The 27,846-nt window shown below is 38.0% G+C and overlaps 1 protein-coding gene across 2 annotated transcripts in view; it reads left to right on the forward strand.

Annotated features, from left to right (window-relative positions):
• nipbla (NIPBL cohesin loading factor a) overlaps nucleotides 1-27,846 on the forward strand; it is a 51,631-nt gene that overhangs the window by 22,549 nt on the left and 1,236 nt on the right. For both annotated transcript variants that reach the window (XM_084413841.1, XM_084413842.1), the window contains exons 9-44: nucleotides 339-1,079; nucleotides 5,658-5,822; nucleotides 7,002-7,169; nucleotides 7,586-7,657; nucleotides 7,755-7,844; nucleotides 7,931-8,031; nucleotides 9,230-9,316; nucleotides 9,434-9,665; nucleotides 10,397-10,548; nucleotides 10,658-10,738; nucleotides 11,185-11,285; nucleotides 11,382-11,508; nucleotides 11,613-11,695; nucleotides 11,796-11,928; nucleotides 12,524-12,667; nucleotides 12,783-12,869; nucleotides 13,213-13,430; nucleotides 13,543-13,645; nucleotides 13,968-14,066; nucleotides 14,169-14,315; nucleotides 15,616-15,750; nucleotides 15,859-15,957; nucleotides 16,644-16,697; nucleotides 16,781-16,889; nucleotides 17,678-17,808; nucleotides 17,994-18,134; nucleotides 18,309-18,557; nucleotides 18,770-18,860; nucleotides 19,263-19,436; nucleotides 20,242-20,432; nucleotides 21,346-21,453; nucleotides 21,701-21,901; nucleotides 22,012-22,158; nucleotides 23,609-24,009; nucleotides 24,113-24,287; nucleotides 26,399-26,578. In XM_084413841.1, coding sequence (XP_084269967.1) covers nucleotides 339-1,079; nucleotides 5,658-5,822; nucleotides 7,002-7,169; nucleotides 7,586-7,657; nucleotides 7,755-7,844; nucleotides 7,931-8,031; nucleotides 9,230-9,316; nucleotides 9,434-9,665; nucleotides 10,397-10,548; nucleotides 10,658-10,738; nucleotides 11,185-11,285; nucleotides 11,382-11,508; nucleotides 11,613-11,695; nucleotides 11,796-11,928; nucleotides 12,524-12,667; nucleotides 12,783-12,869; nucleotides 13,213-13,430; nucleotides 13,543-13,645; nucleotides 13,968-14,066; nucleotides 14,169-14,315; nucleotides 15,616-15,750; nucleotides 15,859-15,957; nucleotides 16,644-16,697; nucleotides 16,781-16,889; nucleotides 17,678-17,808; nucleotides 17,994-18,134; nucleotides 18,309-18,557; nucleotides 18,770-18,860; nucleotides 19,263-19,436; nucleotides 20,242-20,432; nucleotides 21,346-21,453; nucleotides 21,701-21,901; nucleotides 22,012-22,158; nucleotides 23,609-24,009; nucleotides 24,113-24,287; nucleotides 26,399-26,578 — 5,717 coding nt within the window. The remainder of the gene's footprint in view (nucleotides 1-338; nucleotides 1,080-5,657; nucleotides 5,823-7,001; nucleotides 7,170-7,585; nucleotides 7,658-7,754; nucleotides 7,845-7,930; nucleotides 8,032-9,229; nucleotides 9,317-9,433; nucleotides 9,666-10,396; nucleotides 10,549-10,657; nucleotides 10,739-11,184; nucleotides 11,286-11,381; nucleotides 11,509-11,612; nucleotides 11,696-11,795; nucleotides 11,929-12,523; nucleotides 12,668-12,782; nucleotides 12,870-13,212; nucleotides 13,431-13,542; nucleotides 13,646-13,967; nucleotides 14,067-14,168; nucleotides 14,316-15,615; nucleotides 15,751-15,858; nucleotides 15,958-16,643; nucleotides 16,698-16,780; nucleotides 16,890-17,677; nucleotides 17,809-17,993; nucleotides 18,135-18,308; nucleotides 18,558-18,769; nucleotides 18,861-19,262; nucleotides 19,437-20,241; nucleotides 20,433-21,345; nucleotides 21,454-21,700; nucleotides 21,902-22,011; nucleotides 22,159-23,608; nucleotides 24,010-24,112; nucleotides 24,288-26,398; nucleotides 26,579-27,846) is intronic.

The following is a 27,846-nucleotide window of genomic DNA, read 5'->3' on the forward strand; positions in this document are numbered from 1 at the left end:
TAATCGGTCAAAATTTTTTATGTCAGCTAACCAGTTAATTATGAGCATCCTTAAACTGTCACTCCTGATCAATTTAACGTGACCTTGCTGAATAAAAGTATTAATTTACTTAAACAAACAACAACTTTGCAAAGGTGCACAAATACAAAATCGAAAGAAAGAAAGAAGAAATTGCATTTTGCAAAAATAAAAGGGCTTTGCTGTATTTTGACCCCTAGATTTTCATTATAAAAATAACCATCACTGTAAATCATCGTTATTAATGGAGAATTTGGGGGTAAACTATGACCTGGACACGTGAGATTCAATGTCCCATTTATGTCTCTTTCTCTCTGTAGATAAGCCTTTGAAGAAGCGAGACTTTAAACAGGACTCCCACCCACAGGAACCTGGCGCAGCTGGCACAGCTGGTTCAGGCTCTGGGGCTCCAGGTGGGGGAGGAGGGGCTAACGCAGGGCACAGGCTGGCCCCTCAAGAGGCCAGTGCTGCGGGCACCAGCGCCAGCCGCCCGGGCCTGCAAGTGAGTTTGGAGCAAGCGGGAAGAGTGGAGGATGCGTGCATGGGCATGCCTATCCCTGCCAGCGAGGCTCAGCGCTGGCCTCAGGAGCCGCAGGAGGGCGTCACCCCGAAGCCCGTCAAACACAAGCACGACCACGCTCCAGAACACCGGCATCGCCATGATGACAAGCAGCCTGATACCCCGCGGCAGAAACACAGACCTGAAGGTCGGCACGCTGACGTCAGCACGCAGCGAGCCGCTCAGTCGGGGAGTAAACCGGTCGAACTTCCTCCATACATGCTGGGTGAAAACACCGGTTCGGGAGCGCTTAAGAACTTCACCATTCCCAAAATCAGAAAAGGGGGAGATCACGGAGGAGGAGATCTTCCAGAAGGCTGGAAGCAGCCGTGTGTGCGGCTGGAGAGACTAGAACCAGAGATGGACGTGAAGAAGAGCGTCAAGCCTGTGGTCGTTCTGCAGAAACTCTCCATAGATGAAGTGCAGAGGCTCATGAGAGAGAGAGACTCCCGTGGCTCCAAGTCCGGCAAGAACAGACTCTCCTCTGGGAGATCTGGGAAAGGTAGGGGAACTCCTTTTATATTTGTCTCATTCCAGTTTGAATGACGGTTTCCCACTCTGAGAACATCATGATGTTTTTTTTTTAATTGGACGAACAGCCAAGCAGGGAAAAATATTACTTGGCTACTTGTGTGAGGGCAGTTATGCACAATGATTCTTGGGTTTTCCAGCTGGTAAGAGCTGAACTATTACCGCTCTGTTTTGTTTTTTAACACTTTGAAATGGCTCTTGTAAGTGTATGTCACCGAATAGTGTCTCAGTTATATAGCCAGACTTTGTTGTGTGATGGGTTAGAAATACAGAATACATAAAGGAAAAACTGTAATTGTTGTACTATTAAATAAATGGTTGTATTTAGTTATTTATGTAGATTTCTAAAAGTAATACTAAATAATTTGTAAAAGCTGATGTTTTTGATTGTTATTGAATTGCTGTTGGTAAGATTGTCATGATCAGTGTTATTTTAGTGTTTTTTTTAGTATTTTGAATTAGCTTTTATTTTAGATTTACAGTTTTCGTTTTAGTAATTTTGTCAGTTTAGTTTTTATTTCTATTAGGGCTGTCAATGTTAAGGCATGCAATTGATTCAAAATCCTTCACGCTTTAAAATAATTTAACAGAAATGAATGAAGCATGCAAAATGTCATCATTAAAGGAGTCATAATGTTGTGTTACCTTGGATACCCAAATGCTCTATTATAGTATTTTAGGCACTTCTAAAAAAGAAAAGTGGAAAAAAAATCAACACAGAGCCCCTCAGACCCTTATTTCTAAAGGCATTATTGTCTCGCGAGATCTGATGCGATGTTTTGGCTGTCGTGGACGGTCATTATAATAATGCAAATGAGGGGCGCGTTGATTGGTTGCAGGAATGTATTTTACTACTTCCAAGCGGTACAAAAACATAGACAAAATACTGCAATAGCTCAATAAATGTGACGGTACTTATTGTTAGTGAAATTGTAATCACAACCAAAGAAAAAAGAAAAAAATACACCATTGCCAGATACATTCTTACAGAAGCCCCACTAACTGAAAGCTATTTTCAAACTGCATGTTTTGCATGAGTTTGGCTAATAATGTTTAGTGGTATATTGTTTTCATACTTGCATTTAAACAGTTTTAGCCACTGAGCATGGACTCCTGTACCGTCACTACTGTAGCTGCTAGTGTAAAACAAAGTCGAAAGATGTGGCTAGCATTCGTAGAGTCCATTCCCCGTGTTTACCTCGAAGGTAACGTTACATACAATAGCCGCATTAGCTGTTAGCTGCTATTTGTTAACCACAGTAGAGCAATAAAAACACAGTCTTACCTTTTCAATTTCTGGCAAGTCCCTGATGGTTGGGATGGCACCTTTTCCCAAACGGAGCTTCGAGGTCAAGTTCGCCTGATACTGCCCCAAATTTGTAAAAGATTCCGGTGTAAAATGTTTAGCACACACACCTAACAATACGCCACTTGAAAGAGTTGTTGGGACAGCGTCATTAAAAATGAATTTCATCCACTGTTCCCTGATAGTTTCGTCCGTTTTTGGTAGATAAAACACATTTGCATGTTGTTTGTGGCAGTCACCCACAGAGCATCTCAGCGCACTCGATTTCTCCATCTTTCTCGAGTCAACTAAACTGAATCTGAGGGGGAGAGGGGCGGGCTTCCCGCGGCATAGGTTTGCGGTGTCCATATTTGGTATATCCTCCCCCGTCTTGACGTCAAGAGGGGGAAGAAATCAAAATCTCGTTTTTTCGTGCGCGTGCACGTGGCCTATTTTACAAACCCCGAGGTAAACAAACGCTTCACTTTTAAATATCGGCTTCCCGGCCAGTGTATAATCATTATGCAATCATAACATACATTGATTCTCGTGGAAAAGTGAAATTTCTACATTATGACTCCTTTAACTTAATTTACTTCACCCGCTTATATGATCTTAGTAGTCGGGAGTTTATCAAACTGAGCATATGCGATGGCTTAAACACCTGTAACCCTGGTTGGTGGAAATTTCTATTCTAACTCTTTAACCCAATTTTACTTCTATGTTTGTGATCCGATCATTTTAAGCCGCTTAACTCCGGGAAAGTTTTCAGTCCAATTATCCAGTAAGTGAATGCATTCAAACAATCAGTCCAAAACAGCGCTAATATAAAGAAAACCAGGCTTATTTATATCAGAGATGGCAGAGAGAACAGTGACTCGCGGACAGTTTTCAGTGAATTATTCCTCCAAAGTCTGTTTAGCTTTAAAACACAAGCTCTGACATATCCTGTGATTGTCTCTGAAGAGCGCGAGGCCTCACGCATCGCACTGTGTAAAATACAGACTGAAAGGATCGTAAAAACATCCCACCGCTGTATGGCCAGATGTGACACACACTACGTTTCTCAAACAGCTTCTTGCTAGTAAAGTTTTGATGGATGAGATTTGTATTCAAGGTAAAGACAATTGCAGTGATGTACAGGAGTCGTACAGTAAGCACTTGCGAGTCTGTTATTATTGATTTGCAAAACAAGCCATGTATTTGCGCTCTCGATGCACTGATATCGTATTTGTATTCATGCAGACACATTTCAGTTCTTTCAGTACATTGTTACCACAAACATTTTATCTGTCATGACTCGTGTATGTTGCTGTGTTTAGCAATTCTGAATGGATCCGTTGTGTGTACTGTAGTATATTATACAGTCAGGTCAAGGCAGTTGGCTTAGGTTTTTTAGTAAGGATGCACCGATATGAACATTTTGCCCGATACCGATAACCGATGATTCTTTATATTTGAAAACCGATATATTGGCCGATAAACCTTAAAATTCAAATTTTAATATAATTTTTTAGAGCCTGATACAAAAACAAAAGTCTCACCATTAAAAGCCATGTCCCCAAATTATGATGTTCTCGTTATAATTTTATGTATCCGATATGACAGACTTGAGCTGCACGTTGCACATTACTGTATTTTCCTTTTTTAAAGTGATTTCAATCATATTTCAAGCAATTCAAAACCATCATGTTGATCAGTGCGCATCTGAAGAGTCTCAGCTGAAGGAAATATTACATTATTTATCAGCTTTAATATATCTGCCAAATTTTCTTACTGGGCCGATAACGATAACATAAAAAATTAACCGATATCGGCCGATACCGATATGGTGGCCGATATATCGTGCATCCCTATTTTTTAGTTTTCTCCATGTGGTTCTACTCAGTATCACAACTTGCCATGTCTAAAATGTAAACAAGCTCTTTACTGTTGCACTGTACACATACTGTACACTGAATTCTGTAAAGTTTTGTTCTGTAATGTTTTTTTCCCACGTGTACTTTGGGGTGCATACATTTATGAATTAGATGAACTCATGTCATTTGGTGATTAGTAGAGATGCACCGATGACAATTTTCTAGGCCGATTCCGATTTTTCATTGAGTTTGACCTGCCGATACCGATTTTAGCCGATTCCGATTAAAACATTTTCTAACCACTTTACAGCACACACAAATATTTATTTTCGATCTTTTCTTTAACCCTTTCACGCGTAAGTTTAAAATACTCTAACTGACACCCCCACCCCCCAGAGTGAGTTTTTTCAAGGCGAACGTTCCCTTTAATGTTTCCATGGGGACGCGTCACGCGATACACCGCAGCCACAATAATACTGTATGATAGATGTCGCTTTTATTTCGCTTTTCCTTTTTTATTCAAGGCGAACGTTCCCTTTAATGTTTCCATGGGGACGCGTCACGCGATACACCGCAGCCACAATAATACTGTATGATAGATGTCGCTTTTATTTCGCTTTTCCTTTTTTATTCAAAATATTATAATATAACAAACTTGCTTACCATGTCATCAACTAGCCTATCTGATATTCCGATTTTCAAATACGTGTAAGTGAGTGTGTTTGGTCGTTTAAAAACCTTTATAAATAATCTTGATCAGTTGATCTATAACATGAGATGGGCGCCGCAATGTTGTCAGTCGGATTTACAGCACGTGAATTCGTCAGTTTCTCTTGAAATAAATGCAAGAAAGTGGCCGGTGAACTGAGAAGAATAGAGTAAACACTGCTTAGTTGTGATATGACAGCGCTGAACGCGTCCGACTCTGGCTCAGCGCCAGCCAACGCGCGAAAGCACAGTTTGAATCTGTCAGTTATGCGACGTCACTGAACACTCTAAATGTGGCACTCGTACTCTCAGGGGCACAGAAATAAAAATCCCCTATATGAGACCGTACCTCTCAAAAGGTTAATCATGCGGCGCCCGAGTGCATTTGACCGGCATAAAATCGGCATATGTCAGACTGACCGGCCGGTCCGGTCAGTCTGTTCCGGTCACCAGCCGATCAATCGGTGCATCTCTAGTGATTAGGTGTCCTTTTGGAGTCTCCAAGTGTCCTATTTTATAAAGACACCAAAATGTACCATGAAGAAAGCTTGTAGAAAATAGTTTTGTGAGAATTGTCCTTCAATCTGAGAGTTTACTTTGCTGGATAGAGCAAATTATGACAAAATAAACGCGTTAAACAAGATAAATGATGTATGCTTAATGTCAGTGTAAGTTGAATGCAAGTCTTTGTGCACAGGTGGAATAGACCCCTCCGTGCTGAAGGATCTTCCTCCTGAGCTGCTGGCAGAGATCGAGTCCACCATGCCCCTGTGTGAGAGGGTGAAGATGAACAAGCGCAAACGCAGCACTGTTAACGAGAAGCCTAAATATGCGGAGGACAGCTCAGAGGACGAGGATTTCGGTGAGTAGCGCTGCTTTCCACCACTGCAATGATCACTGTCAACTCCCGCACAAAGAGGAATACCAAATCAAGATAGGTGACAAATACTGGACATTCTCTTAACTAAGTTAATGAGGTGCATCCTGAGATGCTTTTTGAACCATATTGATAGATCACATGCATGCTGGACACTTGTTGACTGAATTTCCTTCACTATCTATCTCCAGTTCAAAATAAATGAATAACGCATTCTACAGAGCCTCTAAAAGGACATGGATAGTCTTGCTGCAGTAGTCTGTTACACACGGGTTTCGGCCGTACACCGATTACATTACTTGTCCATCACGGCACTGTCGTTTCGCTTTTTTATAGAATTAAAAAGCATTTCGTTCAGTTATACAACGGACGCTGAAAGTGTCTGTTTTATACAGCACAAGCTGCAGAGTCAGATTTCACTTATCATGTAAAGAGAGCAAGGAGAGATGCGCAACAGATCCTGAGCATCGTTGACTAATATCTTATCTTGTAAAATATGTGGTCAGTACCGCCACTGCTTATACACAGAGAGTGTGTGATCGCTAATTAGAGAACGCATTCAAAAGCGATTTCAGTGTTCCTCATTTTAATAGCGGCTCCCTGATGCCAGCAAATAATAGAAAATATCATTACCTAACTATGTAATGGTGAGAGAATGCAAAAGTTTTGTGCGTCTCATATTTTTTTCAATCAGGAAAAAGGGAGCGACCTTTAACGCACGGCAACAATTTAAAATTGCAATTTAAATTTAAATTACCTGCATGTCCCTTTAGGTGCTCCGTAGAATGCGTTATTCATGATCCATTTCTATCCGAATAAAGTATTCGGCTTTGGGCACATCCCTATGTAATAATAATTTCACCCATTTAAGTAAACTGATGCCTCATTATTGCACTGGATTTTATTCAATTAAATTAAATTATTTGTGAAATTTACAAGCAATTTTCTAGTGAAATATTTTTTTTAAAACAGCAAATAAACACACATTTAAAATTTTGAAGTGATGGACTTAAATATTATTTTCTTGTAAAAGGTACTCCAATATTTTTTGTTTTATTTACAACTTCAAAAAAAATATTTTTTTACAGTGTGGATGGAAATTAAAAATAATCATTCAATTGTTCAGTCAAGTCAAAAAAATTCTGCCACTGTTTTCTGCCCCAGCATCTCGTAAACGTCAGAAGAAGGAGCGCGATAGAGCGTGGGAGTTTGAGGATCGAGACCGGAGGAGTTCAGGAGAACACCGAAGAGGAAATTTCGACGCACGCAGAGGCTCAGGCAGCCGATACGATGAATCTGATGAAGATTCTCCTCCTCCCAGCCTTAGCGATGGTTAGCAGAAAACAATCCTGTCTCCATTAGATTTTATTAATGCTTTTATCTGCATGTTAGTTGCATTATAAACACTACTGTTCAAAAGTTTGAGGTTGGTAAGATTTAAACAAATTTTTTTTGACAATTCTCTTATGCTCACCAAGACTGCATGTATTTGATCACAAATACAGTAAAAATAGGAATATTGTGAAAATAATACAATGTCAAATAACTGTTTTCTATTTGAATATATTTTAAAATGTAATTTATTCCTGTGATCAAAGCTGAATTTTCAGCATCATTACTCCAGTCTTCAGTGTCACATGATCCTTGAGAAATCATTCTTAAATGCTGATTTGCTGCTCAACATTTGACCTCTGAAATGTGCTGAAATGGTCCATTAGTGGTTGATTTGCCTATTTTTATTCTTTCAGTTGCAAGACGTTTAAAGACAAAAGAGAAGCAGAAGAAGAGGAAAGCATATGAGCCTAAGCTAACACCTGAAGGTAACCCGTTCACCCTTTCATCATTGCACTGAATTTTCCCTGTCAGAATGAAGCTCATTAAATCCCACTTGTTTTTTTTTTTTTTATTCTCCCCCAGAAATGATGGACTCGTCCACTTTTAAGAGGTTCTCGTTGAGTATTGACAACATCTTTGAGAATCTTGAGGATGTGGACTTTACTGCTCAGGGTAGGGGCAATATATCTGTGTTTTGTTGTTGTAGAGTCTTCCTGTGTAGAGGAAGGTAATCTCTTGATGTGTTTGTGTGTTCTCAGATGATGATGAGATCCCTCAGGAGCTGTTGTTGGGGAAACAGCAGCTAAATGAATTGGGCAGTGAATCTGCTAAGATAAAAGCCATGGGCATCACCTGCAGGGTAAGAGATACATCACCTCTTTTATGCGGTAATAAAAAACCCATGAAATTTGACTCATTGTGGGGTTTAGGCTAGCCCATGTCTATGGGCAATCTATATAGTAGTGCACCTATAAAGGCCATCTATATGATAGTGCACTAACATTTTAAAAACATTTAGTTTACAGTCTGTCTCTCTGGAAAATGGACCAAAAATATTGATGTGTTGTTTTAAGTGTAATAGTTTTGTAGAATGAGAATGTCCCTTCCTCAAACCGGACAAGCCTTTTATAGGGTCTTTAAAGGTGTTTTATTCTGCTCTTTAGTTGCTTTATATTCAGTGGTGGTAACACTTTATAAATGATGAACTAACTATTTACTCATGGTTAACTAATGATTCATAGCATGCAGTTATTATAAAGTATTTATAGTTATTAATAAGCCGTTTAAATTACAGCTGTAAATGCTTTATTCTTGATTTATGAGCATATTTATAATGTTTAATAATTGCATTTTCATACTTTATTAATGATCAATTTATAATTTCTAAATTATGTATTACATTATTTACAAACCAGTTATTAAAGGTATAGTGGAGGATCTTTCTGAATTTTAGATAAGACCCGCCCTCTCCACTTTTTGAATAAGTTTGATTGATTCACCAGAATGATTGACAGTTAGGAGGACCAATAGTATAGGTGATCCACCCGGAAGTAAAAAATCCTCCATTATACCTTTAAGGAGTTGTCAGTGGTTCATAAGATCATTTAGAAAGTGCAAGTAAATGATTAATACACAATTTACATGTACATTTATACATCTTATTATTTAGACTTATAGTAGTGTTCACTCAGTGTGTTGTTAAATGCTTTATTAACATGTATTCCTACTGTAATTCATGATTAATTCAGGTAGTTAAAAAACATTTAGTAGTTGTCAGTTCACTATTTTTGTGAGCTCATCTAAACTAGTGAGGACTATTTATGCCTCAAAAGTTTTTACAAAGGAGATTTAAAGGCTCAGTTATTTTCTAAACAGAAAAATGAAACCATTTTTCGTCTTCTCTCTCTCAACCAAATCTTGTGAAGATATATATTTATTTAGTACACTGACATATGCTAAATGCTTAAAAAAAGCAAGACATTTCCTGTTGTTTGTAACATGTCAACTTTAGCTGTATACCTCATATTCTGTTGTTGTTTTTTCCCTCTAATGCCCAGATTCCTTCTGATAAACTGGTGAAACTGTTGAACATCCTGGAGAAGAACATTCTGGATGGAGCCAGTCTTTCTACACTCATGAACCTTGTAAACAGCACTTTATTCCTTTATTCATATTTGTCTCTTGGGTGACACTTTCATACTTTAAATGGTGCCTTTACTTTTAACCCACTGCTCACTCTTGTCTCCTCTGCTCTTCATCAGGATAATGAGGGAGAGGACGAGGAGCGTCTCTGGCGGGATCTCATTATGGAGCGTGTGACCAAATCAGCGGATGCGTGTCTGACAGCACTGAATATCATGACATCATCTCACATGCCCAAAGCCGTGTACATTGAGGATGTGATCGAGAGAGTTCTGCAGTACACTAAGTTCCACCTGCAGAACACTCTTTACCCGCAGTATGATCCAGTCTACAGAGTCAACCCTAAAGGAGGTGAGACACTTAACTTCTGCTGGAGGCCTGTTCACACCAAGTCTGATGTCTAAATGGTACAGAGTTACAATAATAAAAAAATTTTTTGCTCTAAACCTGAATGAATTGTTTGAAAAATGTATTAAAAAAGTTACCGAAGTCCTTTTTTAGGGAAAGTCTGTTCACTCGGCAGCCATATTTGCAACACCTTCGGGCATCCAAGACCTATGTACTTGATTGGGGGAATCCTGAAATCTCAAAAACCGCTTGCCGAACTCAAAATTAAATAACATTTCAAATCAGCAACAAAATCTGACATGAACTGTCCTAGAAATTATTTTATTAATGCTCAAATAGAACAATGACTTTTTCTATAGCAACCGGAGTGCTGCAGTGACACAATGACCTTATCAATCAGTGATTGGCTTTTTTTATTTAGAAGGCGGGACTTATTCCGCCATATTGCGCATTGCACTTTCTCCTATTCATAAATATTATGAGTGCACCGTCTTTTTATATATAAAGGTCTTTGGTGGTACCCTCCAAGTAACATAAAAGACAGTGTGTTGCATTAATTGTTTGACATCTTAATTATAAAAAAAAATCACAAATAAAATGTAAAAAGATCATCCAAGATATTTTCCATTGGTATTTACTGCTATTGTTGTAATAAATCAAATTAAATGTGTTTGTATTTGTAAATTAACTACTAAATAACATCTTCATGCGGTATGAACGATGTGTGGTTTCAGGTTCCTTGCTCAGCTCAAGAGCAAAGCGAGCCAAGTGTTCCACCGCCAAGCAGAGAGTCATTGTCATGCTCTATAACAAAGTGTGTGATGTGGTTAGCAACATCTCAGAGCTGCTGGAAATTCAGCTAATGACTGATACAACAATATTGCAGGTAGGACAACTGATCGGTGACGTGTACTTGTGTATACTCTCTAAATTCTTGTCATTTATTACATGTTGCATCACTCTATGATTTTGAAAGTGTTTTTGTTCTTCTGCAGGTCTCTTCAATGGGCATCACTCCTTTCTTTGTGGAGAATGTCAGTGAGCTGCAGCTCTGTGCCATAAAGCTGGTGACGGCGGTATGTTTTCTTAGATTAGCAGCAAAACCCTGTGCATTCAGCCTATCATGCATTAAATAAATTTCTCAACATTTAAGAAAATTGGGAATAAATATTGCTTACCAGCCATTAAACTATTTTGCATGATTTAATTAAAATATATTTCATTACTATGATATCGAATTTGTTTAGCCTACTTTTACCTGTTTGAGACATGCCTTCACAAGCAACCATTAAAGCTATGTTTGTGATGTTTGCAAGGTTGTTTGAGCTTGTTCGTCTAGGTGACACTAGTGTCACAGAAACTACATACTTCACTTTCAACAACTGTATTATTTACTCGTTCAAGGCCAGTATGTTTGCATTGTAAATTGATTCCTACTTTGTTCACACTTCTCAGGTTTTTTTGTATCTTTATCTCAAATCCTGACACTAATGGAGGCATTTTGTTTCTCTCCGTGGCTCAGGTCTTCTCTCGTTACGAGAAGCACAGACAGTTAATTTTAGAGGAGATCTTTACCTCTTTGGCCAGACTGCCCACCAGCAAACGCAGTCTCAGGAACTTCAGGTACTGATATGACCCCTTCTATTCGTATTGCAGCTCTCCCTAAACTGATCTGTGATAAACAAGCATTTCCTGCATGTCGATTCTGTCTGTGTTTAGGTTGAACAGTAGTGATGCAGAGGGCGAGCCCATATTCATTCAGATGGTTAGTGCTCTGGTCCTGCAACTAATTCAGTGCGTGGTCCATCTGCCCTCTGACAGAGACTCTGAAGACGATCACAGGAAGGTACTCACCCAACACCTCTTAAAATAGTCTTGCATTTTTACTAACACCATAATCTCTGGTGTAGATTACAGGCTGTTAACAATATGGATTAATCCATTTTTCAGGTTGACGATGATGTGTTTATCACCAACTCGTATGAAACAGCCAGACGGACGGCTCAGAACTTCCTCACTGTATTCCTCAAGAAGTCAGAACATCATTTCGATTATCTATTTTTGCTTTGTGATATGCGTGTTTGTTGTTCTTTGCAGTACTCAACGTGTGTTTCTGTTGTAACTGCATCTCAGGTGCGGCAGTAAACAGGGTGAGGAAGACTACAGGCCGCTGTTTGAGAACTTTGTGCAGGACCTGCTGTCTACTGTCAACAAACCCGAGTGGCCCGCCTCTGAATTACTGCTGAGCCTTCTGGGTAGATTACTGGTAAGAACAGATCATAGCCAATCACTTTGTCTGCAACGGAGCTCTAACTTCCCCATCCGTGCTAAACATGAAATTGAGTATTTATGAACCCTAAGGAGTTTATGATGGAGCTTTGCGTGATTTGTGAAATTGTCATACCATACCAATTATGGTAGAACAAGTAAAAAAAAAAAAAAAAAAATGTATATATATATATATATATATATATATATATATATATAAAATAATGGAATTTTACAATTTAATGTTATGTTTTATATTTATAAAATATTATAAATATAATAATATTATTTATTAAAATAAATTATATATATTTAACTTCCCCATCTTTGCTAAACATGAAACTGCATGCATATTTGTGAACTTGTAGGAGTTTATGATGGAGCTTTGGATGATTTGTGAGATTGTCATGCCAAATATAGTTAAAGTAAATAGTTACAAAATAAATGTAATATTATTTGTAAAGTTTGTAGCATTTATTTGACAAACGTAATTTGGGGAATGTAAGAAAATACCACATCAGTGCTTTCAGTGAAACATATACAAAGGTTCTTTCTCCTTCAGTGACCCTTGACCCTTCATAATCCGTCCCTAGGTGCACCAATTCAGTAACAAGCAGACAGAGATGGCACTGCGAGTGGCATCACTGGATTATTTGGGTACCGTAGCAGCCAGATTGAGGAAAGATTCAGTCACCAGCAGGATGGACCAAAAAGCCATCGACTGCATCGTCAGAGAGGTATACACACCTTACTTCAAAATACACATGCTGGTGCTTGTAAACTACATCTAATAAACATTCTACTTTACACTGTTTTTTTTATTTATTATATGCTCCTTGTGTGTGTCTTTAGGGCACAGAAGGAGACGAGACTCAGCGGCTGCAGAAAGCTCTGCTGGGTTATATGGATGAGAACGCAGAAACAGACCCTGCCCTCGCTGTGAGTTCAACTAAGATGTTTTTCATGCCCAGTGATATGTGTAGAGTTGTGTTCAGCCGATATGAGTTTTTCTATGGTCAGGTGTCAAAGTGTCAGGTTTTAAGTGTAAGAATTTATTTGTTTGGTTTCATATATAATAATAATATTTATTATTGTGAATTATTATTATTATTATTAATAGTTGTAATAAGAGACATGCACAAAATTAGCATTTTACTAGTGAATAGTTTGTATCTAGTTTGTATAGTAAATTATCTACTGTTTGGTACATGCATTTTCTATGCCTCTTTCTCTACCCATAATCCTCCATGTCAGCATTCCTTAATCTGATTTTGTATTGCAGTTTGCACGCAAATTTTACATCGCTCAGTGGTTCAGAGACTGCACTACAGAGGCTGAGAAGGCCATGAGGAGTCAGAATCAAAAGGAAGACGACTCGGAGGGGACGCATCACGCCAAAGAGCTCCAGGCTACCGGAGACATCATGCAGCGTGCCGAAACCCGCAAGAAATTCCTTCACTCTGTCATTAAATCAACTCCCAATCAATTTACTACTCTCAGGTATTTACCATGCATGAATTTGTGCTTCAATTATGTTGCCCGTCCTGTCTTGATCAAGACTGTAATATAATGATTGGATTGTGGTATTAATGAAAAATAAAACTTTTGACAGGATGAATTCAGACAATGTGGACTATGAGGACTCCTGCCTTATCGTACGCTATCTGGCCTCCACCAGACCCTTCTCTCAGAGCTTTGACATCTACCTGACACAGGTGAGAAGATGGGTCTAAAATGTAGACGTAATCAGTTTCCACCTGGCGTTAATGTGCCTCTTGTGATAAAGAGCAAAAGGTTCAAAATAACTTTTTTGTGAAGTATTTTTAAGTTAATTTGTCTGTGTTGGAAACAACTTTCAACCCAATCTCTTTAATCTCTTTGAAAGAGGGATAAACATCTTTGAGTGGTGACTTGGCCTGTTTGCTAAAACGATTCTTACTTCCCAGCACTACTGTGTGTGTATGTGGAGCAGTTTAAATGCATGCAAATGGTTATGCATAGAGTGCATTTTGATTTTTGTATTGTCTTTATTTCTAGATTCTGAGAGTTTTAGGGGAGAGTGCCATAGCTGTCAGAACCAAAGCCATGAAGTGTCTCTCTGAGGTTGTGGCAGTTGACCCCAGTATACTGGCCAGGGTAAGGAATGCAACTCAATTAAAACTGGCAACACAAAACTATAGGTAATTCTGTCAGAGTTGACTTTTGATATCTTTTAATTGGTATGTTTGTCTTGTGTAGTCTGATATGCAGCGTGGTGTTCATGGGCGGTTGATGGATAACTCCACCAGTGTGAGGGAAGCAGCGGTTGAGCTGCTGGGACGGTTTGTGTTGAGTCGACCTCAGCTGACAGAGCAGTACTACGACATGCTCATCGAGAGGATATTGGTATGATTTTTAAGACCCTACCTGTCTGATAGTTAAAGCAGCACAATGTAAAGGTTTGGACCATGGTAATCTGTTAATACTTTTATTTAGCAAGGATACATAAGGATATAAACAGCACAGCTGTTTCATGAGCAGCAAATCAGCATATATATTGATTTCTTAAAGGGGTGGTTGATTATGATTTCACTTTTCTAACTTTAGTTAGTGTGTAATGTTGCTGTTTGAGCATAAACAACATCTGCTAAGTTACAATGCTCAAAGTTCAAAGCAAAGGGAGATATTTGCTTTTAAAGAAATTTGCTTTTTAAGGACTACAACAAATGGCTGGTAGGGACTACAACGAGCTTCCTCCCGGGTTAGTGACATCACTAACCCTAAAATTTACTTAAACCTCGCCCCCGGGAACATGATTTATAGATTATCAAGACAGAATATGCTAATCAATGACTAGAAGATATCTACACATAAGCTACATAAATTCATCAGCGAACCATTCAGAAATGTCCTGTTGCTTCTACATGTTGTCATTTCTTGAATCTCTCCATCATTGTCTGAATCCGGTTTGAACATAAAAGGCTAAAAGTTGTTGAAATTTCCAGTGCATGTCTGTGTGAGGTAAAATGACACAAGCTGTTGAAGCTCCGCCCCCTGTGCAGGGAGCAGCAGCTCATTTGCATTTAAAGGGGCAGACACAAAACGGTGCGTTTTTGCTCACCCTCAGAAAGTGACAACTTTAACAAGCTATATAAAAATATCTATCTGGTATTTTGAGCTAAAACTTCACATACACACTCTGGGGACATCAAAAAACTTATTTTACATCTTATGAAAAGGGCATTATACCACCCCTTTAAGGATCATGTGACTGGAGTAATGTAATTAAAATCATTAAAAAAAAAGTACTGACCCTAAAACTGTATGTATGTGTATAAATAGTTTCTAATTCTTTTACTGTTTATTTTTGTTATTATGCATGCAGCTTTTATGACCTCATATTACTTTATTAATATAGCCAATATTTAAAAAATTTAAATCCTTTTGGCACACTGCAGGACCATTTAAAATGAACTAGTGAGGACAAAAATGTAAATAAAATTGGTTAGAATTAATGGTGACCCATTGAAGGGCCTAAGATATGCACTTCCCCTTTATACATTCATGTACATTTTAGCCTAAACCCTTGAAGTTAAAAATATGTACTGTTGTGTCTGGGGCACATTCTGGGGTGGTGTTCTGCTATTTTGGCCATTGTACATGTAATCTGTGAGATATTTAAAGTGTTTGTCTGCGGTCTCTTCAGGACACTGGTATCAGCGTGAGGAAAAGGGTGATCAAGATTCTGAGAGACATTTGTTTAGAGCAGCCCAGCTTCAATAAGATCACCGAGATGTGCGTGAAGATGATCCGCAGGGTCAATGACGAGGAGGGCATCAAGGTGCAGTCATGTTCTCTGCTTTGTTTTGCATGAAAACCACTGTGCTGAACTTTGTTGTGATAGGTTTGTCCTGTTAGTTTGAGCTGAACTATCTTTTCCTCCCTGCAGAAACTAGTGAATGAGACATTCCAGAAGCTGTGGTTTACACCCACAGCCAGCCATGACAAAGAGACAATGAATAGGAAGATTCTCAACATCACTGATGTGGTCAGTATATCACTCTTAGGCTTTTTTCACACTTTATATAAAAAAAATACATATATATATATATATATATATGTGTGTTTATTTATATTTATATGTATATTTATATATTTGTTTGGTCTGACCACAAGTTCGATTCCATCTCTGCCCCTGCAGGTGTCTTTTTTTTTTACACTTACACATATAATTTGGGTCTAAATCACAGTATGTTTGCATCATCAAAAAATGTGTGAGAACCCCCGGCAGCTGTTTGTCCTTGTAGCTTAGTAACACTGGAGAAGGCATGTTTTTATCTCTTTGGCTTTACTACCAATTACCAAAACATAAGACGTTCTAGTGGTGCTTCAATCTGTCTGGAACAGATGCTTTGCTAGATATGCAGAAAATGTGAGCTGCTCTCTGAAGGCAATTTCTCCGGAGACATCAGCAACATGGAAATGCAATTGCTGCTCTTTTTGCAGGGCAACAGTCTCGCTTTACTGATTCGTTTCATAGGATTTGTACCCTAACCCTTTCAAGTGGACTCGAGTTTGGTGCACACTGAAATTAATAAAGCAGCTTTCACTCAAATCGATCAGATCAATGTCAAACGGACTTGTGTCTGAGCCAAAAAGCTCTAGTGTGAAAATGGCTTTTCTTTGAAATAGTGCTTTATCCTGAAACTGATCTTATTCTTTTCTTTGCCTCAGGTCGCTGCCTGTAAGGACACTGGCTATGACTGGTTTGAGCAGCTCCTGCAGAACGTAAGTGTTTTTGTTTTTCCATCTGCCCGCCTCTACTTAGGAGGCCTGTAGCGCTTCAATTTTCTGTGTTTTGTTTTCTCTAGCTTTTAAAGTCAGAGGAGGATTCTTCCTATAAACCAGCCAGGAAGGCCTGTGTGCAGTTAGTGGACAATCTTGTGGAGCACATCCTCAAGCATGAAGAGGCACTTGCAGGTACGCACATACTACTGTACTTGGGAAATCTGATTCAGTTCATTAACAGAAGCCTGACGTATTAAATAATCGTCATGAAAATATATTTTTATGCCTCATATAGTATGATATAATGGGAATATGAAGCTTATACTCAAGGACGAAAAAAACACCAGCTTTATTTAGAGTCCCTAGTTTAGCAAAAATATGTAATTTGGTGCTATTGCTGATATTTATATGGCCAAAAAGTATGTTTAAATTTGTTTTCTCCTCAAAGCTCTGTAGTTTTACTACTAAAAAAGGCCTTTTACTTGCTAAAAAAGTATAATCAATCAGATGACAGAAGGCATAGTAGATTGTGTGCAACAGATTTTTCAGTATAGTTTTGATCATGTTGATATTTTAAAAGCCTTAAATTTGTGTAATCAAGTAATACAGTAGGCTTCATAGGGTTAATGTCAATTAATTTTCAAAAGCAATGTAAATTTTGATTTTAAACCACTCGCAAGTGTTTCTAGAAATCTGTACGTGTTGCTTTTTTTGTAGTTTTCATTTGTTATTTTCAATAGGGTGTTTGTTGTTGCATTTAATGTAATTTTTGTTTAAATAGTACATTATTGAACAAATAGTTAATACACTAATGTAATGCACCTGAATTCACAATCAGTTGATCAGTCATGATCTGTCAAGTCAATAGAAAGAACTTACAGTTTGTTTGTGATCTTGAACTTGTTCTTGCTAGTTTAATAATGAGTGTAATTTCCCCCCCAAATAAATTATTTTGTTCTTGTGATGCTGTCTGTGTGCAGAGCATAAGAGTTTGAACTCGATGAGGTTGGTCGCATGCATCACCACGCTGTATCTGTTCAGTAAGATCAGAGCGCAGTTGATGGTCAAGCACGCCATGACTATGCAGCCCTACCTCACCACCAAGTGCAGTGTAAGTGCTCACTTCCTCTCTGCAAGCGGCAACTGCTAAGCACCACTTTCTACAGTGCAATATTTAAGGTCATTCTGCCATCTAGTGGCCGTATATTCCTAGTGATATTGTGCCAAGGTACACGTGTCAGAAGGTTTTCATTTATGTGTTTATGCATAATGCATTTGTTCTTGTCATTTTCACAGTCTCAGAGTGACTTCATGGTGATTTGTAATGTTGCGAAGATCCTGGAGCTGGTAATTCCTTTGATGGATCACCCCAGTGAGAACTTCCTGACCACCATTGAAGAAGACCTGATGAAGCTCATCTTAAAATATGGCATGACCGTAAGTGATGTACACTCACCAACTTGTAAATGTAAATCACATAACTGAATTAACATTTGAGGTACTTAAAAAAAAAAAAAAAAAAAAAAAAAAGAATCGTTACAGTCTTGTGTAGCTTTCTACACATACCACTAAGTTCTATCTCTCTCTCTTTCTTTCTTTTTTTTTGCACAGGTTGTCCAGTACTGTGTGAGCTGTTTGGGTGCAATAGTGAATAAAGTGACTCATAATTATAAATTTGTATGGGCCTGTTTTAACCGCTATTATGGGGCTCTGACTAAGCTAAAGTTACAGCATCAGGAGGGTACGAACAACATGGCACTGGCTGCCACCAAAGCAGCCCTGCTCAGATCTCTCTTCACTGTGGGAGCTCTCTGCAGACACTTTGACTTCGACTACGAGCAGTTCAAGGGCACCACTAAGGTATCGCAACCTTTCACCAAACGTAACTTTAAATTGCACTCTTAAGATAAAACTTCTCTTAAATAGACTTAAGATAAAACGTGCATTCTAAGATAAAAAAAAACCATTAATATTTGCATTATATATTTAGCTTTTTTAAACCCAAGATCGCTTGTTTTGAACAGTCAATTACTTTTGTTATTAATCCTGGAATCTTCCACTGTTATTGACAGGTTGTGATAAAGGAGAAGGTTTTGGAATTGTTACTGTACTTCACTAATCACGAGGATGAGGAAGTCAGATGCAAAGCCATCATTGGGTTGGGTAAGATGACGCATTCAGTGTTTTTAATTGTCATTTTAGTAATTATTTTGAATTTATTTCAGTTGTCATTTTAATTTAAGTAATTTTGTTGAGGGTTTTTGACATTTTTATATTATAAATGTAATAACTTGCTGGCTGCAGTTCACTTAACGGCCATTAGTGTTGCAAATAACAAGAGTTTCTGAATTCTACATATAGCCCATTGAATTTTAGTTAACAGTAACAACACAGTTGTTTACTTTTTCAGCTTTTTGTTGCAGAACCAATTTTTGTCCGAATAATTGTATGTATTGCATCATTGTAATGTTTTAATTACTGAATTATACATAAACCTTTTAACCTTTCTCTCTCTCGCTCTCTCGCTCTGTCGCTCTCTCTCGTTCTCTCTCTTGCATTCTGCAGGTTTTCTTTTCATCATGCACCCGAGTCAGATGTTCGTTCCAGAAGTGAAGTCTCTGTATAACGGGCTCCTGTCTGATAAGCGGTGCTCCATCACACTCAAGATCCAGGTGTTGAAGAACCTCCAGATGTATCTCCAAGAGGAGGACTCTCGGATGCAAGAGGCAGACAGAGAGTGTAAGTGATCATTCATAGGGCAGTGCTGTGGCTCAACATTTGCCAGTATGATTTTGAGGTTAACAGCATAACTAGATCCCTTTTCAGTTAGTAAATATTGTGAGTTTTCTTTTTGTGTGCGGAGCTTAGGTGGAGGCAAAAAGATTCCCCTGGCCGCTTCACTAACACTAGTTACCTCGGTTGAGTCAGTGGCCTGACATCTACACCTACCTGATAGAGAAACTGAGGGCGTATAAATCTTTAGATGCCTATAACTATTTGCTGAATGGTCACGTACAAGACTTGTGTGGTACGATCCGAAGTTCTGCCTAGCCAGCGCCAAGGCCAGAAGACGAAAATGTAAAGAATGACATTACAGTGCAATTTTAAAGATGTAAATATTTTCAAGAAATAAAAATTCCAGTTACAGCAAATTAATTTTTAACTTTCTTACCAGGTTCTTCAAAAAGTCTAGTCACAATCAATCACAACAATGTATACAATCACAGATGATTCACAAATAATCACAATAGATTAGAAAACATTATGCAATCAAATTTCAAATTGGAGCCTGTACTCCGTCGATTCTGGCACTCAACAACACAACAAGACGGCATTTTAAGCTCCTTATTTGTCCGAATCTGTGCTGGTTTGCATTGGTTGCCTCCAGTTTCTCTTTGTTTTGCCTCCAGCTAACGCCGTGACGTCGATGCAAAAAGGGTCTATTCAAATTTGGACCAAACTAGGAACTCGAATTGATAAACTTCATAATGCTCTATAAAACTCCTCACTTAAAGAAAGCTTGTGTTTTTTTGTTTTTTTTCAGGGCAGAAAATGTCAAAACAGGAAGATCTGAAAGAGATGGGGGACATCTCCTCTGGTATGAGCAGTTCCATCATGCAGCTTTATTTGAAGCAGGTGCTGGAGTCTTTCTTCCACACGCAGTCCAGCGTACGACACTTCGCCCTCAATGTCATTGCTCTGACCCTCAGCCAGGGACTCATACACCCCGTACAGGTACACACACCCTCATACAGCAATACAGACGTTATAAACCCAGCATTTATGTCATTACTTTTTTACTTCTAGGCATCCCAGCCCTTTGCATGTTGTTTTGTTTAACTTTATACATATTATTAAGATGCATTGGTTGAATGTGCAGTAGGTCTGTGAAATACACTACCAATCAAAGGATTTTAAAGTTCTTTTTTTTAATGCTCACCAAGGCTCATTTAAAAACAGTAATATTGTGAAATATTTCAATTTAAAACAAGTTTTCTATTTGAATATATTTAAAAATGTAATTTATTCCTGTGATCAAAGCTGAATTTTCAGCATCATTACTCCAGTCTTCAGTGTCACGTGATCCTCATTCTAGTATGCTTATTTGCTGCTCAGACATTTCGTGTTATCATCAATGTTGAAAACAGCTGTGCTGCTTAGTATTTTTGTGGAAACCCTGATGCATTTTTGATAAACAAAGTTCAAAAGAACAGCATTATGAATGGCTTTACTATCAATTTTGATCCTTTTTTTTTTTATCTTGCCATTTGCAATTGTGTTATTTGCAATTTCATACAATTTAATATTTAAGTTTGCTATGTAAGAGTTTGAATTTCTTTAAAAAAAAAAAAAAAAAAAATCTTACTGACCCCAAACATTTGAATGGTAATGTATGTAAATGTTCTTCCATAAATCCATTTGACTGATTTGGTCATTCTTTCAGCGACGATTAAGAGTGCAATGTTCTATTTAACAAATTTTAATGGATTAAAAATCCATTCCACAGATTTGTTTCACCACAATAAAAAAAGAAAAGAAAAAAAGGTGTAGGTTGGGTGTGGGCCCTACTCATCACTGTCACAACCTTGGCTGTAGAACGTGCAACTAACATGGACTTGTCACTTTTCCTTCCTCCTTCCAATCACAGTGTGTGCCATATCTGATCGCCATGGGGACGGACCCAGAGCCCACCATGAGGAACAAAGCGGACCAGCAGCTGGTGGAGATTGATAAGAAGTACACTGGATTTATCCATGTGAGCATCAATCTGCACACCTTGACACGTGTCATATTCCTAAACTGGATTCCAGTTCACTATTCACCAATTAATCAAATACATCGGAAGAATGTACCATGGGATACCACAATATACTGTGAAGCATCTAGGTTAAACCAACCTGTAATGGTTTTATTGTATCTTGTATAGTAGTATAATTAAATTATATATATGTGATAGACTTAGATTAATGTATAGCTGGTTTATTTATTTATTTTATCTACAGATGAAAGCTGTAGCAGGGATGAAGATGTCGTACCAAGTGCAGCAGGCCATCTGGGCTTCATCAGGATCTGTGATCCGTGGTTTCCGTCAGGACGAGTCCAATTCTGCTCAGTGTTCCCACCTCTACAGCATGGTCCGTGCAAACAGACAACACCGGCGAGCGTTCCTCATCGCTCTGCTCAATCTCTTCGACGACAGCTCGGTTAGCAGTCTTTGTGTGTCTGTCTCTCCCTGTCGTTGGCTCTTTGTTGTAATGTTGAGACTGACCTTTTCCATCTGTCTCTCTCTCTCTCTCTCTCTCTGTCCGAGCAGAAGATGGAGGTGAGCATGCTGTTGTTCGTCGCTGATAATCTGGCCTACTTCCCCTATCAGAGTCAGGAGGAGCCGCTGTTCATCATGCATCATATAGACATCACCCTGTCTGTATCAGGCAGCAACCTGCTGCAGACATTTAAGGAGGTAAACGTGCTCAAGTGCTTGTGTCTAACAGTTTGTGCCGCACATTTCAGCACTGATTGTTTTGTGAGCCTGTGTCAGTGTGTAATCCAGCTCTATGAAGAAGCTGTATTTGAAGGATGATGCAGTGCAAACTCACAGCCTCGGTGTGAACGTAGCAAAACGCTGTTGCGTAGAAGACATTTACGTAGAAGTCTATAGGCACAGCATAAAAAAAATGGCCCATTTAATTTTAAAGGTCAGAAAGTGGAAAATAGTCCTGAAAAATTTAATTATGATTGTGTCAAAAAGTTTATGTAAACAAGCAAATAAGCTGTACAATATGCTTCCTTTAAGTCCCCTTATAATCAGTGATTTTTTTTTTTCTTCTTTCATATTTATATGGATGTCTGTACTTTCCAACGTAAAGTATGATTTCAGACTGAAGCACAACACTGTTCATTTACACGCAAGCAGCAATAGGAGTGAAGTGCACGTGATCCATCACTACATCCTGTAGTGGAGTGGCCGTGGCAATATAGAGAAGTTAATTTTAGTCAAGTTCCCTATAATTTATGATGTCTCATACGGTACATACACGTCATGCTGACTCCAAGCCTGAATGGTTTCGTAAACCCAGATAGACCGCCACTGCTTGCGCTTTCAATGCAGATAAATAGCTGTGATGGCAAAGAGCACTCGTTGTTTCTCGTTCATCTTTAATATTAAGCATTTTGTTTTCTGATTCCATTTTATATTTAGTCTTTTGTCTAAAACAAAAACAAAAAAACAATTAGTTGTTTACAACATGGCATATTCATGGCCATTCATGAACAACCAGTAGTGGGAACGCCCACTAGCGACCTCATCGTCAGCCAGTGGCAACATGCAGCGACAAAGATTTAACGCTGAAAGGCTGCTTCACACAAGCTCATCTCCGCATTTGCTCTGAGTTTGGATCACTTTATAATGTGCATTTTAAAACAGTGTTTGAAAGCAAAGAAATCAAGACAGCCATAAAACTATTCGTATTTTTATTTAACTGTTCTAAATTATTATTATTATTATTATTATTATAGTACATTAGTATTATTGCAATGATAGTATTTATTTGATTTATTTTTTATAATTTAAATAATGATTTTGAACCATCATTATTATTATTTTTTTTTATTTTTTTTATTATTATTATTATTTTTTTTTTTTTTTATGAAAAAGTTATCAAATTGAATGGAAAAAATATATCCATAGCTCATAACATGCTTGTATAATGTTCGTCAAGGTTTTTTGCTCCAAAAACAATTTAGTTTTACCTGATAATTTTTCACTTTCTGTCTTAAAAGTAAAACAAGAGGTTGTTACTGTTATTACTAGCTTCAGCACATTGGTTATGACACACTTTCACATATTTGAATCATGGATGGTTGTGAGAGAAATTCCACCATGATTTCTAAACGGGCTGTTTTTGTACCAGTCTCTCATTAAGGTCCCAGGCAGGAAGAGCAGGAAAAGGAGACGACGACGGCGACGACATCAGCAACCACAGCCACAGCCACAGCAGCAGCAGAACGGTGCGGAGGAGGAAAGGGGAGAGCAGAACGAGGAGAGAGAAAGGAACAGCGGAGATGAAGATTTTGACGGTGATGATTATGAGGAGGATGAGGAGGGGCAGCGAGTTAGGAAGCCTAAGCCCATGGAGGTTACCAAGCAGTCAGAGTCAGATTCTGAGTCTGACCTCGAGGATGCTGATGCTGTCATGGAGCGTCTTCCTGATGACGCATCTCCTCTCCTGGACTTCGCTAGGGCTTCACAGGGCATACTGCTACTGCTAGTGCTCAAACAACACCTTAAGAACCTCTACGGCTTCTCGGACAGGTAGCAAAACACCCATCATGCACCTCAACGACTCCCCAAAATAATGATTGCTATGTGTTTTATATATATATACTGTATTTTATTCTGCTCTCTTCCAATGCAGCAAAATTCAGAAGTACTCTCCCTCAGAGTCGGCCAAGGTGTACGATAAAGCCGTCAACAGGAAGTCGTCGGTCATCTTCAGCCCACGGCAGACCATTGATTTCCTCCACCGCGATGAGGTTCATGACGAGCTGTCCTACGAGCTGAAGAGGAAGATCGTCAAACAGTACCTCGATGTGAGCATGCTTATTTTCTTTCAGGGGGAAAAAAATATTTATATCGCTATTAATATTATTTAACATTATTTGTTTTAATAAAAATTATCATAATATTTACCAGTAATAGGAACATTTCAAGGAGGCTACAGGATGACTTAAACAAATATATTATAATACTATTAATATAATAATAATAATAGGTATTATTATTATTATTATTATTACAGTATTAAAATAAATTTTCACCCCTTGTTTTCTCCTAAATAATTGTTTAAAAACAGTTTTTGAAATGTTTGCTATCACTAAATAAAAATCTAGTTATAATGTTATATATATAATATGTATATTGATAGTAATAGAATTGTCTTATATATTTTTTATTAATAATTATAATTTTTTTCACACTGTCAATGAGGCTGCTGGATTACTTGAAACTTAAACTTTTGCAATTACTAAATGAATCATGGTTAATTTAATATATATATATAGCAGGGTACCCGCGGGGTCTTAAATTTGATCATCTCAAATTAAGGCCTTAAAAGCCTTGAATTTGGTATACAAAGTCTTGAATTTCGTTACAAAGGTCTTAATTTTTTTTTTGCCTTTTCTATGATTAAATTCATACCGTAACAAAATTAGCTGTTACTAATGTAGACTTATTAAAAATTAGTCGCGTAACGTTGAGTGCACCTCGCGCTTCACGTCATAGAAGAACGCGCGAAAGCGCGCGCACCCGTTGCGATGGTTACTAATCAGAGCTTTTCTGTTAAAAGAGCATGTTTTCTACCCGGTCTTTTCAGTAGTATCTGGCTACAACCATCCACGCGCGCTCTCTCTACATTGTTGAAGAAGCGCGGATGATCTGAAAACACAGACAAGCTGGAGTTCAGCGATCTTCATTTGAGAATATCTGTCACGAGCCGCTTGCGCTGTTTGTGCGACTAAATCTGCGATCAAAATGCAGGCTGATATACAGCAGTGTTTTTAATGTTGATCATTATGCGAGCAAGAATGCAATGTTTCCCAACTATCCACACGATTTCAAATGTGACATTGATTTTATACAACAGTAAAAAAAAAAAAAAGGGGTAACATTAAGTGATGTACTAAATTTTAAACAGGCTTATTGCTCTATTTTGCAACAAAATCTGTGGCTTTGACGAAGACAATGAGTTACCGCCACCTACTGGCGATTTTAATATCATATTTTTATTAATATTAAACGTTTTTTAACATTGAATATTTATTGAACATTGTTTTATTTAAAGCATTATTTATTTTTAAAAGTATTATAAAGGTGAAAAATGAAATGGAAAAATCAAATATTATTTGATTGGCAAATAATATGGCAAATATTGTCCCTTAATGGAAAGATGTGACTGCAGTCGTGGAAGAGTACAGCACGCTAAAAAATTGAAGAACTAAGGAAAAGGGATATGTAGAATTGCACAAGTGCTACTGCTAAAGAGTGCAATGTCAATACAGCCTGTTAGCTTAATTTTAATTTCTCATAAGCTTAATCGAATTGGCCTAGAGAGAATAATTATGACATTTTCTGTCTAAAGACTACATATAAAATAGTTACCAAAATTAAAGTAACTGCAGTTTGACTAAAAGTAATGACTAAAAGTTGACAAAAAATGCAAACACATTTCGTCAACTAAAACTATGAAAGGCAGAATGACTCAAATGTGACTAAGACCAATAAGCATTTTCATCTGAAGATGAAGAGTAAGACTAAATCAAAAATGGCTGCCAAAATTAACATTGGCCTACACACGTGCACGCTACAACGCTGCCACGTATGTATTAAATATGACTGATAATTTAAATAAAATGTTTTATTTAATTCAAATAGTCTACTTGTACATAATTATTTTTTAGGGTTTAAAATGTATACAGATTTGACATTTTCCCCTCATACTTCTGTCGGAATTGGTACGAAGTTGGCATTGAATTTCATTTGAAATGGTATTAAAAAGGTCTTAAAAAGCCTTGAATTTAAGTTGGAGGATCCTGGGGGTACCCTGATATATATATATATATATATATAGTGTTGTAGAAAGGGAACCTTCAAGTTTGATGTTGAGAATTGCTGATTTATACTGCATGCTCTGCTTGATTCTCAGTTTAAGTTGCTAATGGAGCACCTGGACCCTGATGAAGAGGACGAGGAGGGAGAGAACAGTGCAAACGTGAGGAATAAAGCCATCACCTCACTACTGGGGGGAGCAGCCACAAGCCCCCGAAACCACCACACACTCGACTCCGAGGATGAGGAGAGTGACGGAGAGGAGAGGACACCAGGGGTAAGAGAACACAAAAACAGTCTTTTTGACTGTCACTCTAGTCTGATTCTCTTGGCAGCTTATTCTGGCCAAGTACCGCATCCTTAGACGGGAAGAAACTGTCTGACTGAAACAAAACAAGATGAAACAAGATATTGCTCATGTTTTGTTTTTGTGTCTTTCGTCACCTTTATTTATATAGCACTTTGTGCCATACAGATTGTTTCAAAGCAGCTTCGCAGTGATTAACAAGAACATAACAGTGTTAATGTTGCCAAGTTCTTCAGTTATGAAAATACAATTTCAGTGGTAAAGCAGCTCTAAAAAGACAGTAGTGTAATTATTCAGCTCAATTTGGTTCAATGTTGATTCCACTGATTTAGTTCAATAAAGTTCATCAGTTATGAAACACACTTCTACAAATACAGGAATAATATTTATAACTATAAAGCAGTTCTTAAGCTGAATAATGACACTATTATTCTCATGATTCAGTTCAGTAATGGTGCAAAGTTCGTCAATTATGAAAAAGCTGAATTTAGCTATAAACGTCTCTAGAAGAGGCAATAGTGTTATTCTGGTCAAATCAGTTCAGTGTTGATTTAATTCAGTTCAATAACAGTGTTGATGTTGCAGAGTTCATAAATTATCAAATTAATTCAGTTCAGCTTTAAAGCAGCTGTACAGAACACAATAGTGTCATTATTCAGCTCACTTCAGTTCACTGTTGATTCAATCCAGTTCAATAATAGTGCAACGTTCATCAATTGTGAAACTAATTTGAATCGGCAGTAGCCTGAAAATCCAGACCCAAATCTGAAAGATTAATGGTCTGGCATTGAGTAATGAAAATCGCCCAGCTCGAGGGGCGGCACCAAGCATGCATTTGAAAATCTCACTGCACGCAATTGGAAAACACGACGACCAATCACAACAATACACGGGGTGACGTATCCAGAGCCACATACGCTTAGCTGCCAGCGGAGCTAACTGGTAGATTAGACTCTTGCCGTATCCGGTCGGCAAAACAGCAAAAACGTCCTTCTTGCAAAGGAACGGTTCGAGCGCCGTCTTCTGTTCCTCTTTTAGATGAAAAGTCATTATTGTCATTATTCAGCTCAATTCGGTTCAAGTTTGTGTCAGTGCAGTCAAATCAGTGATACAGTATTACTGAATATTATATATCCAAAATCGTCCCCTAAACCCTCAATCACTGTTTCCAATGTTAGTCCACTAATACAGTTCACTTGAAGGACTAAATGAAAAGAAGTGAGTGAATCCGGACAGCC

This window comes from Rutilus rutilus (genome assembly GCF_951802725.1).
Source record: "Rutilus rutilus genome assembly, chromosome: 7".
Lineage (NCBI taxonomy): Eukaryota > Metazoa > Chordata > Actinopteri > Cypriniformes > Leuciscidae > Rutilus > Rutilus rutilus.